This window comes from Chaetodon auriga, chromosome 24 (assembly GCF_051107435.1).
Source record: "Chaetodon auriga isolate fChaAug3 chromosome 24, fChaAug3.hap1, whole genome shotgun sequence".
NCBI lineage: Eukaryota > Metazoa > Chordata > Actinopteri > Chaetodontiformes > Chaetodontidae > Chaetodon > Chaetodon auriga.
Window position 1 is genome coordinate 3,176,981 of NC_135097.1, and position 15,034 is coordinate 3,192,014.

The 15,034-nt window shown below is 43.2% G+C and overlaps 1 protein-coding gene across 1 annotated transcript; it reads left to right on the forward strand.

The window, feature by feature from the left end:
* Window positions 1–7,589: 7,589 nt before the first annotated feature.
* On the forward strand, window positions 7,590–14,927 carry ovol1a (ovo-like zinc finger 1a). The gene is made up of 5 exons (XM_076725300.1): window positions 7,590–8,099; window positions 13,010–13,239; window positions 13,619–13,831; window positions 13,946–14,090; window positions 14,185–14,927. The coding sequence occupies exons 1-5, from the start codon at window positions 8,000–8,002 to the stop codon at window positions 14,520–14,522; spliced, it is 1,026 nt and encodes a 341-aa protein (XP_076581415.1). The 5' UTR covers window positions 7,590–7,999; the 3' UTR covers window positions 14,523–14,927.
* The last annotated feature ends 107 nt before the right edge of the window (window positions 14,928–15,034 follow it).

Genomic DNA, 15,034 nt, shown 5'->3' on the forward strand with positions numbered 1-15,034 from the left:
CAGTTTAAAATGTCGTATCCTCAAACCCACTGCATGTACGTGGCAGCTTGAGGTTCTACTTTACAGATGAAGATTTTACGCAGATAAAAAGTTCTCCACCTTCACCTGCTGAAACATTACAATGCTGCTTAAATGGTGTAAGTATCAGTAATAATATTCCAGTGATATAAATATATAACTCTCTGACATACTTTTACTTTAATGCTTGAAGTACATTTTAAAAACCTTTGTACTTTTATTTGAGTCTCATCTTTTACTTGAGTATTTGTACAGAGTAATGTTAGTTTTACTTAGGTTAATTACCTGAGTACTTCTTCCACTTTTCAAAATAAAAGCTCTTTAATTTACCTTTAAAAGGATTTCAACTATTCATGTGATGAAGGGTGTCGCAGCAAGTCAACAGATGTATCGTGGTCGGCTTTTCTTCAACTGATAAACAGCGCCACCTGTTGGACTCCGACAGGAAATGGGCTGTTTTGTACATTGAGGGACGATGACTGGAGAGGCGTCATATTTTCATACATAACTGTGCGCTTAATCACTTTAGGTGTTTTAATCTGTAGGTGTAACACAGGATTACTTTCTAATACTTTGTGCTGTTCATCTGTACACAAACATATAAAATATTTTGACTAAGCGTCTGGTTTGAGACGCACGCCTTCACTGTTATAATTAATTATGAAATGGAAACTGAAAATCAAATAAGACATGACATGGCGACAGTTCATTGTGAGCTCAGGGAGTTTCTGTTTGAGACATGGCATTAAAATAAGCCTTATTTCACTTTATCTCTCCTGTATCGTGTGTTCTGCTTCTGTCTGTTTCAAAATAAAAGCCCTCCACTGTCCTGTCTGCCTTGTTTTACCAGATAGAGATTATCTGCCTCACAAACTTCACATTTAAATACACAATTTCTGGACTTAAAGCTGCTACAGTCAATGTGTAATGAGACAAAGTTAGCTTGTAATGATGAACCCACAGAGTTATTGCACTCTTTATATGCTTTATGTTGTGTATGTATGTATGCTTTATGCTTTATGTTTTGGTTCACTCTCACTGCTCTCATCAGCACCAGTGGGGGCTTCACTGAAAAAGCTCTGATAAATAAACTCTACACGACCTCCTAAGCATCAAACAGATAAACAAAGTGGAGCATTTAACAGCTAAAGATCCAGATATTTCCCATAGGAGTTGGTAGAGACCAAAAACAGAGATAAAAGTGAGTAAATTTTGAATATTAAATGCTGTTTTTTTTCTTTATATTCCAGATTTGTAAACTGGAAACCGCTTGCTGATAATATTGACTTAGAAGGAGTTAATATGTTACTGTATACAGCTTGTTTCTGTTGCCCCAGAGTGACCAGAAATCAATTAATGCACCTTTAAAGGACACGCCTGTGATCGTGTGAAATCTCAAAGGGTGTCGACTAATTGCTCCTTTTTTTTTTTTTTTTGAGTGCAATACCTGAGATGCTTCGCCTCATAGCTGTCAAAGGTCGGCTGACATTTTCTTTTCAACGTGTCTCGAAGCACTTTTTACTGCTTCTTTTGCAGGTTCTTGCTTTCATTTCTTTTCAGAGGAAAATCCAGCTTGTATCCATCAGTCAAAAGCTTCACCCAAATGCACAACAAACACTCACCTCAACCCACACCCAGATAGTGTACGCTGGAGTAAATATAGACACATATGATATTATCACACAAGCTTTTCTCTGTGTAAACAACCACACACACATGCACACACACACATACAGGTATGCTACCTGACCAGTGCGCATTGCTGAGAAAATTAAGCCTATTAAAATAAAGTGCGCAGACAAGCCCATTGACCCATGACATTGACACAGGGAGGGACACAGAAAGGCATGAGAGCAGGATTAAAAGTCAAAAAATATGAATAAGCAGGCCAGTGAAAAAGTCCAACATGCTAAACTAAGATAGCAAACATGGTAACCAAAAGATTACCTGCTAAACATCAGCATGTTAGCATTGTCGTTGTGAGCATGTTATCATTCCACCGTTAACATTTAGCTCGAAACGCAGCGGTGGTGCTTCGAGCTAAATGTCACATCTATTCCTATATCTATTTGCCTGGTGCTAATTAGCTAATGACACTATGCTAACATGCTAAACTAGGATGGCAAACATGATAGACTTAACATGACCTGCTTAACATCAGCATGTTAGCATTGTCATTCCAAATATGTTATCATGCTAATGTTAGCATTTAGCTTTCAGCTAAATGCCACATCTATAAGTTTAGCTTGGCACAATTTAGGTAATGATATCATGTTAGCATAATAACCTAATATGACAAACATGGTAGGCTAATGATTACCTGTTAAACATTAGCGTGTCAGCATTGTCAATGTGAGCACATTATCATTCTGGTATTACAGCATTTAGCTCAAAGCACTGCTGTGGTGCTTTGAGCTAAATGAGCTAAATCTATTCTTTTTGCCTGGTGCTAATTAGCTAATGATACCACACTAACAACCTAAATTAGGATGGCAAACATGGTAGGCTAAACATTACCTGCTAAACATCAGCATGTTAGCATTGTCACTGTGAGCATGTTATCATTCTGCCATTAGCATTTAGCTCAAAGCCTCACACAGCTGCAAGCATGGCTGTAGACTCTCTTGGTGTTTTTTAGGGGGTACAGTGTGCATTACTGTATGCCATGGTATTATTTTTTGATACCACCACAAATGGCCACCAAAATTAGACATTTACATGTCTCACAATTCAGGTCAGCGGCTCTGAAATCACTGCGGTATGATAAACTGCAGGTAGACTGTCAACAACCAAACTTTAACACCGCTTTTCTTCTGCTAAGCAGCCATGACATAAACACATGAATTCAGTCGGGGGGCTCCTGACATAGAAAATAATAGCTCTGCAGAAACACCGTCATATTTCACTGTTGTCGCATTCTTTGCTTCCACCCTGTCTGTCATTTTCATGTATTACATCTCCACTGAAAAATCTGTGTGCTCATGTAACAGGCACATAATGATAGAGGGAGAAAGAGAAAGAAATAACAGTTATGTGGAAGAGGCTGGAGATGAGGTTGTCAGTCAGGTTGGACTGGTGTTAAGTACACTTCACTCTCTTGATCCTGTTGTCTCTGCATTATCGCTCTTTAAACGGACTTAAACATATCTTTAGGCTGCTTAAAAAAGATTTGGGCAAAAGCAAAAGCAACACACGATGTTTGAGGTTTTCCACTCACTTACAGAGCTTTCAAACCGTGAAGTACTCAGATCTAAGTAAAATAATACTATAATAGAAATACTTTATTACAACTCCAGCATTCAAAATTTTACTTGAGTAACAACACACAACTATTAGCATCCAAGTGGACTTAGTCTCAAAGGTGAAACAGAAAAATAGTCCTTGTGGCCCATTTCAGAATATAAATACATATACAAAACCTTTATTTAAACAGGGTGCAAGCCTGATGACAACACATATAAAATACACATAAAACTTACATGTAAAACAGTAAAACTACATAACAATACATATAAAGCAATGTAGGTAAATGAAAGATGCATTAAAGAGTTTCACAACAAACAGACCAAGGAATAACAGAGTATATTAAATCATTATTTTAAATATTTATTTACATATTTAGATATTATTGGACTGCTTTTATTAATGCATTAATGTACACATCACTTTAATGTTGCAGTTGATAAAGGTGAGGTTAATATTGACTACACTATTTACTGCTAGCCCTTATCTTATCTTAATCTTATCTTAACCTATGCTAATAATTATTTAACAATTTCTTGATGATATATTTAATTAATTGTCTTGAGTAAATGTACTGAGGTATTTTTCACCAAAGACACGAGAAAAAGGTTAAACAGGATGTGAGAGAAGGGTGTGGATGACAGTTAGAAAGGGGCTGTAAAAGAAAAACCAGAAAAGAAGAAGGAAGAGGGCAGGCAGCTCATCCACCCGAACTGCTCCGACAGCCCGGGCGGCATACCGTTCATTCATTCGCCCTGCACCACTCCTCTCACCAGACACCTCTCCTTCATACCTGCTGTGACTCCTCATCGTCGGCTCAGCCAGAGGAGCTCACAGCTGGCAGACTCTGTGCTGTGAGTGCGTCTGTGTTGGACGTCAGATGGTGTTTATCTGCGCATGCAAATGGAAAAACTTTGCAAATGATGGCACAAAGGAGCTCGCTGAGGGACGCCTCGTTGTGAGGAGAATAGAGCTAAAGGCTCAAAAACCAGAAAGAGGTGGAATACTAAACAGAGGAGGATTTACATCAACAATAAAAACAAGAAGAAGTGTGAATCTCTGCCTGAGCTACAGGAGGAAAACACCAACATATTCCTGATGCACATGAAATCAGAATAACAAACTAAAACCAGACCTATTGTCCCATTTATTATTATTATTATCATCCCAATTTTGGGGGTAGTAACACTTAAATATAAAACAAGAAAAGGGAATTAAAAGATAAGTTCATGTGGAGGCCAAGAAAAAAGTGACGAAACCCTGAATTTGACTTGTTTATCTGTTAAAAAACATGTTTTATCGTCTTGAAAACTGAATGAGAATTGGTTCTAAACTGAAGTGACGCATGTTTCTGCTGCAGACAATGATGCATTGCTTCTGTTTGGGGACATGAAAACAGCAGATTTTCACATCTGTGATATGTTTGAGTGCTTTTTACACAGCGGTAAAATAAGTCTGTTTGGCTCTGTGTTGCTGGACGTTAGACTGCTTCTTTATTGATCCCAATTTGGGAAATTATTTTGTTGCAGTAGCAGTTAAACATACAGACAAACACAGAATGTATACAACAATTTTAAAAAAAGTAACCAAAAAGTAACAAAAATATATATAAACAGGAATTGACCCCAAATATGAAGTACATTAAGTCTGCGAGGGGCTTTTTGGCCAACAAAATTAATACAGGCTCGTTCATGTGCAGCCCATAAAATATTTTGCTTATTTGGTTTAATATTGATGCTTTATGGTCATTTCCATATTTTGTCACCTTCATTAAATCTGCAAGCTCTGACAAAAACAGAATCTAATAGAAAAAAAAGGGCTGGTTGGACCACAAACAATGAGGGAGTAAAGGAAATGTCAACAAGACTCAACGCTCAGAAATAGAGATTTTATGTGGTTGTATCCAATATAAATATATAGGTTTTTGTAGTTGTGTACATCAGAGTCAAATGTTTACTGTTCGATGGATGGAGAAGCTGAATTAAAGGCTTGTTGAAGCAGAGAAAAGATATCTGCACCTCCGTTACTTCCTGTGTGTTATTACACTCAGTTTCCAGGTGTTTCGAGAGGCCTTTTGGGGAGGGAGTGTGTGTGTGTGTGTGTGTGTGTGTATTACCGGCATTGTGGGGACTCGCCTGCTTTATGGGGACGAACCGAAAGTCCACATAATGACAATCATTCAATTTTAGGGTGAAGACTCGGGTTAAGGTTAGGTGTGTGTGTGTGTGTGTGTGTGTGTGTGTGTGTGTGTGTGTGTGTGTGCATGTGTGTGTGTGAGTGGGGGGGTTAATTACAAAGACAAGAGAACAGTGGCGGAGCAGGAGGAGGCTGTAAACACACAGCAGGGAGGGAAAGGTGGGGCAAATACTGACCTTTGAATCAGAGTCATTTACACTCCTGCAGGCCTTCGTGTGTCTTCAGCCGTTAATATTATTCACCTGAATTAACTACTGTGATACTGCTGCTAAATGGCAGCTTCACTGAGACGCACAGAAAACAATCAATAAATCAATCATTTTGTGTATTAAATGATAGAAAATGCCTGTTTCAGTTTCCTGGAGCCGATGGTGGCAGGTTTGAATTTCTTGTTTTGTCTGAACAAGAGTCAAAAACTAAAAAATATTCACTTTAGCATCACATTTTAGAGGGTGGAGCTGGTGAATTTTTGGTGTTTTTGCTTGACAAATGACTGAAAGGATTAATCCATTCTCAGAACAGCTGCAGACTGATCATCTGTCGATCAGCTAATTGATCATCATTTCTACAGGCAGTATTTCACACGTATTCAGGCTGACCGTTGGGCTCTTGTGTGAAGTCGGGAGGAGTCAGTCTTAATATGAGGAAAAGTCACTTGTCTTGTCTTAAAATCGTTTGTCTTAAATTATTCTATGAACATTTTGTGTTGAGTTCAGCACCTCTCTGGACTTCCCTCATGATTCTGATATTTCCTGCAGGATCTGAAGGCAGCGTTGTGACTGGTTTAGTTTTTTCAAATAAAGTATCAAAAATAAGAAAAAGAGAAAAGATTCAAGCCCGTAACTTGAAACTTGAATAGCCCCTGAGGTCGCAGTAAAGTACTTGTATGTGTTTTACTCTGATCACTGAAGGCTGCTGTATTATTATTGCCTTTACTGCTGAGTTTCTCCTAAAGGTTTATGTCTGTTCAGCACAGTAACAGAAGATACTGAACCACAACATCACGCAAATGGCCAGTACAGAAACCCATTTATCCAGAGCCGAGCTTCAGGGCAGAACCCAATCTAAAACAAAAAAGAAATGACATCATAGACGACCAAAGAGTAAAAAAGTCAGATTCCCTGATAGTATACGTGAAAATACATTTTCACAGGTCACGGTGATCATTTTCAGTAGATGTGAGAAACCAAAACAGCACAAAATCAGCCTCTAATCGAATAAATGTGACATTTCAGCTCATCTGGAATGCCCCCAAACGCTCTGAATCCTCAGTATTTTACCAAGAAAAACAGCCAAAAGGCAGGACCCATACCTGTGTCCAGAGCTGGAAAGTATCTGAGTACATTTACTGAAGCACTGTACTTCGTCTATACCGCAATTCACAATCACTCATTATTTATTTAACTTACTTTCATTCTCTGCACTTTTATCTTAATGATGCAAAATATAATCAACAAATAAAAATATTGAAGATGAAGATAAAACTTTATCGATCCCCAAATTCACCAACAGGGCAGCAGATAAAAAACCACCTTCGCTGCAAACACATTAAAGCATCAATAAGAATAATCCAATTACATAATCTGCTTTATTCTGAGAAATGGGATTATGCATACGTCACTTTTGGTACGTTAAGTATATTTTAATGCTCTTGTGTTTTAAAAGCAGGATTTTTACTTGTAAATGAGTATTTCTACACTGTGAACTTGCTACTTGTACCTCAGTACAACCATCTGAGAACTTCAGAGACTCCGGTTCTGTTCTGCTCTTCTTCTTTTTGAGCCTTTTCACTGTGGTTTTCATGCAGGGCAACGTGTGTGTATGTGTGTATGTGTGTATGTGCTGGGTGTGTATGTGCTGGGGGTGCCCCCCCCCACCCCATACTTTCGTCCTCCTCTTCTTGTCGTTTGCACCGTTCCCCACACCTTAAAGCGGAATGGAGAAGAGGTGGAGAAACAGAGAGGAAAGGCTGAGGCGGAGAGAGAGGAGGGGTAAACCGGTTCGGCAGGTATACTGAGGCCTTAACCCAGCTTGTCACCGTTATTTCTGACGCGCATGCGCGCTGGCGTCAGTTTCCTGCTTTTCAAATGAGTACCTGTGCTGCTTTTTGACCCACCTCTGTCGACTGAGTGTGTGTGATCAGGATCCAGTGTGTGTGTGTGTGTTTTCTCAGCACGCTCTCCCACCCACTCGCACACACTCCCGTTATTTCAGGGCGCCGCAGTCGATATTCGACTTTACCTGTCCGGTTACACACCTGAGCGGACTCACCTGTCCCGACGCCGAAAGACTCTTCTGTGTTTTCTTGTTTTGCGCCAGAGCCGAGCAGGTCGAAAAGGTGTGTGAGGAGGGAAAAGGAGATAAAAGCACAACGCGGCTTCGAAACGAGAAGAAAGGTGCAAGGAGGAAGGAGAAGAGGGGAGCGACACCTTCCATTTTCCTCTTCCAACTTTGGAGTTTCCTGCTTTTCTAACTTTTGCCTCCACGTCGCGGCAAGCGGCTTTTCTACAAACCTCCCATAACAGACTGGTATCCACTGAGCATGCCGAGGGCCTTTCTGGTGAAAAAGGCGAATGTTTCGCCGGTAAAGCGGAACTGGAGCGAACTGCCTGATCATGAACGGGGGGACGTCTACATCCCAGGTGAGTCCACGCTGCTGTAATGAGCCATGGGCCTGTTTGTTGTTGATATGCTTTTAAAGCGACCGGGTCGTAGGCTGTGGTGGGACCCGACGCGCCTTTGGGTGCCTTTACGCGCGGGTTTTTTGGATTTCATGCCTTTTTTGGTGCACCGGGAATGTCAGTGTGGCGGGCGGGGAGGGGGTCCGGTTGGGATTGTAACGGGGCGGCTGCAGTCCGGGGCCACCGAATAACGGGAAACACAGCGGGCCGTGAAGAGGCAGTGCAGGCCGAGTGCAGGGTGAAGTTGCGCCGATGTTTTGTTTCCGTCAGATTTAATAAGTCAGCCCTGAAGTGGGTGTATTGGCCGTTATTTCCATGTGAGCCATAACTCATTGTGTGCCGTGGCTTATCACCAGGGCCCGTTGCTTTTCACGCATCGACCTTCAACCCCAGATTGCAGCGTTCTTCCTTATACAGCCTGACTGGCCTGTTATACAGCCTCCTCATTCATTTCTGGCCTGCTGGGACCGACTGTTTGAGCCTTGATGGAGGGGATTTTTAGGACAAATTTACAGACTCAAGTTGTCCTCATGTTTAGATTAAATGGACTCTGGGTCAAATAAAGACACGTGATGTCTTCATTGATTCTGACCCGTTTGTCTCACAGGAAAAGACGTTTTCTAAATCCTGGTCCTGGCGTGTGTTGACTGTCAGATCTTTGGCTCCAGCTCGGGTGTGTTCACCACCGACTTTACATTGAAACGACACGTTAATGGAGTCCACCTCTTTCCCAGGAGCTCTTTCTGCCTCCCTCCTTGAGAACAGTCCCCATTGTTGCCACCGGCAGAGTTTTTATTGTAAGACCACGTCGGTGTCAGATAACGAGTAACGGACTACACCCAAAACCTCTGTGCCGCTCTCCCTCCCCCACCCTCCCCCCGTGTGTCTTTTCCTCCTCATCTCATCACCGTTAACTTTTAATCATTGACTTAAACATCCTCTCTGGTGCTTCAAACCGGAACTCTTGGACGAATCTGCCCGCCGATTGTTAATTTTCAGTTTTTCTATAAACGCGCGTAAAAAGAGCTAACAGCCAGTAATCCTGTCAAATGAGATTTAGTGGTTTTAGTAGAAGCACGCAGGTGTTTCGGGACTGATCAACAGCGCATGTGAAGCTAATTTTACGCACAGAAAACAATGATTTCCTAGAGCCAAGTTGAGGCCTGCTTAAGTCGTAAACTGTAAACTGTTGGTGAATTGAAGTCTTAAGCAGCGCCCGGAAACGAGCATCAGCTGCAGAAGAGACATTTCTTTTAATCAAATCAGCCAATTTGCCATGACAACCTGCTTTTAAGATTAAAAAAAAAAAAAAAAAAAAAAAGCCAAAACACTGAGCGTCAGTGCGTAATTACGCATAGTTAACACTCCTCCCCAAACAGCAACGGTCTCGGCTAAAGTTTCAGGTATGTGCCGTTACTTGACGTACCTGCCCGACGTGTGTTTTTGTGTGACAGGCCACAAACTCACACTCATGCAGAGAGGTATGATAATTGCCCTCAGAAACAGGCAGGTTGAATACTTTATGAGGCGCCATAGGTGTCGACGGTGTGTGTGTGTGTGTGTGTATATATAGGTGTGTGTATGGAGGAGTTTATTTTTATCTCCCAATGTGCCTGGGCCTGTTTCTGATGCATCGTCAGTCCAAAACAGCCTCTGTTTAGTTGATAGTCTACTTCAGACACACGTAACAAGTGTATGCGGACCGTGAGTCACACCAGCTGGTTTGTGTGAGATCAGACGGAGCGTTGATTTCAATAAAACGAGTTCACTGAGTTAAAAAGAAAAACTCTTAACAGGTTTGAGAAGCCAGTGAAGGGCCAATTTCAACATAAGCTAATCAATAAAACCACAAAGAAGGCGAGTAAAACAGGAAATGAGTGGACGCAGTTTGCTTTTGTGATCCACACATTTTCAGGTGATCAGAGGCCCTTCATGGAGGTTTTCCTGCTCTTTGATAATTAGAATTATCACATGTTATAAAAACAGAAAGTCTGAGATTAAAACAGTTTCTTTCTTCCATCTTCAGAATCAAAAAAATAAAGAAAATGATCTTTTTGTACCTCAGTGCACCTGGAGGATACGAGGACAGGAAGTGATCATTTCCCAGCTGTACATTCATGTAACGCAGGATTTTTCCCGCTCATCTATATTCAGCCTCCCAAATCTGATGAGGTCAAACATTTTAATAAAGAAACTTTAAATTTGGGTGTTACGGAATAGGTTGACATTTTGGGAAATGGGCTCATTTGGTGTCTTGCTGATGGTGGGAGGAGGAGATTGACTCCATTGTTTGTTAGATGTGAAACTACAGGTCAGAGACGTTAGCTTAGCTTAGCATCGAGGCTGGAAACGGGAGACAGCAGCTAGCCTACAGCACAGAAACAGAGCTGTGGCTGGAGCTCCATGTTTTCCTCACAGACAAGAGAACGATGTCGATCTTCTCACCTAACTTTCAATGTTAAATCAAATATTTCCCAAAATGTCAAACTATTCCAGGACGTCACATCAGCAGCCGATTGGTCAGTTGGGCTAAAATCATGCATCAGGAGGGTTTCCACTCTTGGCCTGTTAATGTTTATTGGCTGGGAGGAAATGTAACGGACCCTACAGAGAGCCTACTGCTGCAGACGATACGCCTTTAGCAAACACACACACACACACACACACACACCCTGTGTTTGAGAACGTTATCTACCGATTGTTGGCTCTTTCTCGCAGCTGAGCGACGACGACAGAAAGAAAATATTAAAGCATTTTGAACAGGACTCTCTCTCCCAGCCGGGATATGCTAAACCGACCTCTCAAACACACACACACACTCTTGCCCAAGCGCACACACACACACACACACACACTCATTCACTGGTGAGGGGGAAGGTGGGGCGAACAAACAATACAAGACGAGATTAAATGTCCAGCCAGCAGCCGTCTCCACAGAGACTATCACCACTCAGGAATCATTAAGAAAGATTTAAAACAATCTGGTAAATAATCAGCCAATAAGATCAGATTTCCCAAATTCTGCCTCCCGGACAAAACATCCGGGATGTGCAATATATTTACAGATCGCATAGCAGAAAAGTTACACACCTGCAGTGTTTGGAAATAATAATGAAAGGCCAGAGAGGCATAAACGTTTCATGATAAGACATGATGGACCGTCACGTATCTGATGGAGCTCAGGTGAACGTCCAGAGTGTCCACAAAGACGCTAAAGGTGCAGATACACGTCTCACAAATCAAGCTGCAAGTCTCTCAGGTCTCTGAATACTGACCAGTGGTCAAGTCCTCTTTTTGGTTTTAGTCAAGTCTATGATGGATCGACAGACCAACAGATGGCAAATGAATGTATTAAGTGTTAAATATGTAGAGAAATGCTGATAATTACTCATTTCACCCTGTTTTTGGACAGACAAACAGATATTTGAAGACGTCTCTTACGTATCAGCGCTCAGAAGACACTGTTTGTGTGTTTGAGGAGGACGAGAAAATTTGTTTTCCAAAGAAAATCTCTGCGTTTGCATCAGTAGCGTGTAAATACAACGTTGGAGTACTTCAAGTAGCAGCAGCAGCTTTTTTATTTGGGAACATTACAATAAGAGTAATATGGAGATAAAAGCAGTAGTTTGTTGGTATTGAACAAAAATGTGCTTGCGTTGTCTTGTTTATTCTTTGGTCCTGATTTTAGCGTCCTGAACATGACAGGAAGCTGCTGCTGAGGCCTTCGCGGCGTTCGCGGAGCTGTCACGGTGCGTCACAGCGTACCGTTACCTCTGCAGCGTCGCGGATCGCTTCTTCTATCTCCTCATCTTTACAGCTTGCTGTGAGGCTTCATTTGCATCGACATTTGTGTTTTATCTGATTGAGGCCGTGCGGACTTCACTGATTCGCTGTCTTCACCGAGCAGGACCACACCTGCCTTCCGGGCTACCTGAGCGCACACACAAAGACGTGCACACACACCTGCATAAAGGTTTCTATGACCCTCCATCTCTCCCCGTCTCCCCCTTTGGGTGGTGTTTTGTTATACTGTGCTCACACACACAACACACAGACAGGCATCCACCCCTGTGGAGGCGGATTGTTTGAGGAAGGTACAGAGCCGGTGCTGCAAGACCGTCTGGTCCGACGAGTCTAACTGCAGTGCTAATGTGTGTGTGTGTGTGTGTGTGTGTGTGTGTGTGTGTGTGTGCGCTCATGGGCATGGCTGTGCGTGCAGAATAAGTTGCACTAAACAATAGGCAAAACATGTACACACCCACACCCACACACACATAAATACATACACATATTTAACTCAGCGTGTTTGCTAATTGAGAGATTGTGCAAATATATGAGCGGTGGCTGCTCGCCGTGAAGGTCGAGGGCGCACGAAACGTCTACCCGTCTCACACATCCTTCACCCTCTGACCTCCATTTCTGTTTGTTTTCAAAGAGATTTCTCGTCTCTTAAGCTTGTGGTTACGTTCAGAAACATCGGATGCTTAATGTAGCTTCACTGTTCACTGTCAGTCAGGATTTTCCCTTTTAAAGGAGCTGACCAGTGATTTAGTGTTTACAAAGTTGGTGACTCACAAGAAGACAGATGCTGAGATATTGTGACCTTCAGGCTCGAGTGAAGCGTTTATCTACTAAAGCACCTTGGCGTTTTCAGCATAGATAAGCGTGCGCGTTGCTATCGTTGAGGTTGTTGTTGTTTTCTGTAGACTGCAGCTCCTCCTCACCTTTACAGACCTTTACACTCAGGTTCAGTTCATTGTTTAGCTTTTTTAGGTGTTGGTGGGGACCGAAAACAAAGCTAAAAGAGAGTAAATGGTCTTCAGATGACTAAAAACTTGACTCTCGCTGACCCTCCTCCGCTCTCCCTCCAGTCTCCATCTTCCCTCCGTCCGGCCTGATGATGGAAGCTGAAGCCAGCCCCGCCGAGACGACGCCGCTCTGCCTCACCAAAGAATCCCTCTGTGACATGCAAACACACGCCGAGCTGCCGTCCAGCACGATGCTGGGCCGACCGCAGAGCCCGGCGGCTTCACCGAAGGAGAAGTCGGAGGTCAGAAGGAGGTCGCAGGGAGACTCTGCGTACATCCGATCCAAAATGAAGGTGAGGAAACGAGCTTCGGTGATTCTAATCAATGATTTCGTGCACAATAGCAACACGGGGGGAAGGTTTGGGGGTCCACGACTGACACGTGTAGGTCAAACCTTGAGGATTTCACATGGCTACATCCTTTAAACTGGTGTTTTTTCTTATTGAGTAGTTTAATGTAACTAATATCTTCAGTGAAATTCAGATATTTGCTTTATTTTCACAGCAGTTATCATTTCTCTCAATGCAAGTGTGACGTTATCAAATAATGACTTTTTTAGATGAAAGCGTTAAACTGCAGCTCGGTGTTTCAGGTAAACTGGTGGAAATTAAACAGTCGCTGCATAACTGCAGATAAATGAATGTAAATTCGTGTTTGCTCTCTGCTCCACAGGTAACCACAGGCGAGTTACCTCTCGGCCCTTCTCTTCTTCCTCTCTCTCTTCCTCCCATTACCGCCCAGCCGTCTTTAATCCCACACGCCCCCGTGATGCCTCTCGCCTTGGCGACACCCCCTGCCCCCCTGGAAGTGGCCTCAATGGTAACCAGGTCATCAGGTCAAAGTCAGAGCTCCTCGCCCGGGGTGACAGGCGCGTTCATGTGCCAGGTACGCCAAGAACTCACACGCTGAATGTAAACATAACGTTGTTCACAAGAAAACTCCACAGAGCACCTTTAATGTTTGAATGCTGCTGACATGACTGTGTGTTCGTACATTTAGGTTTGCCAGAAGACCTTCCACCACCAGCGGATGTTAAACAGACACGTCAAGTGTCACAACGAGACCAAGAGACACCTGTGCAGCTTCTGCGGCAAAGGCTTCAACGACACCTTCGACCTGAAGAGACACGTTCGCACGCATACAGGTAGCTACGCACCTCCATGTTCGCACACAGGTTGCATTGACACACAGGTGACACACGCAGGACAGCGAATGACGTCTTTCACGTTCTCCAACAGGGGTCCGGCCTTACAAGTGCACCCTCTGCGACAAGGCCTTCACCCAGCGCTGCTCCCTGGAGTCCCACATGAAGAAGATCCACAGCATCACGCAGAAGTACGCCTACAAGGAGCGCCGCAGCAAGCTGTACGTCTGCGAGGAGTGCGGCCACACGTCGGCAACCCAGGACGAGCTGCTCCTCCACCTGCACTCGCTTCACCCCGACAGCCACCTCCTGAAGGGGAAGGCCGCGAGGAGAGCCGCAGGAGGAGGGCCGAGAGAGGAGGGGTCGGTCGGAGGGTCGACCCCAGGCTCTCCTCAGGGAGCGGACAGCGATGATACGGCCGGATCGGCGTAGCGGCGGAGGGGAGGGGGGGCTCGGAGCATCGAGACGACAGACTCAGGGGGCGTGGATGAAAGACGGGTGGACGTGTTAGCTGCTGGACATAAAGTGATCGGTGGATGAATTCATATTACACCACAGTGGGGAAAAAGCTAATGTATGTATATATGTGTGTGTACGTGTGTGTGGATGTGGGTATCTGCAGATAACGCAGGCTGCGAGGTCAAAAGCACCAAACAAGGCCAAGTCTGAATTTTATGAATATATGTGCATGAGATCATGACGTGGACGATGAGCTCGTTAACATTTGTGACATTACCAACTGACTTTTCCTCTTTTCCATTGCATGTGAGTATTACTGTGGGCTTCTCTGTACAGCAAAAAAGACGAGTTTTTTTATGAAAAAGTACTTTGTGTTCATTAAAGGGAGTAATATATTACACGAAGATGACTTTTCTTTCTTTTATTGCTGATTTAATTCTGTTTGCTAGGACAGACGCCTCCCATGAGATAAGACAACTTTATTA

What these genes read in the sequence shown, in the direction of transcription:
- ovol1a (XM_076725300.1), top strand. Translation starts at nt 8,000, where the DNA reads ATGCCGAGGGCCTTTCTGGTGAAAAAGGCGAATGTTTCGCCGGTAAAG. An exon ending in ACATCCGATCCAAAATGAAG is followed by an intron (nt 13,240 to 13,618) that starts GTGAGGAAACGA and finishes TCTGCTCCACAG; the next exon opens with GTAACCACAGGCGAGTTACC. An exon ending in ACACGTTCGCACGCATACAG is followed by an intron (nt 14,091 to 14,184) that starts GTAGCTACGCAC and finishes GTTCTCCAACAG; the next exon opens with GGGTCCGGCCTTACAAGTGC.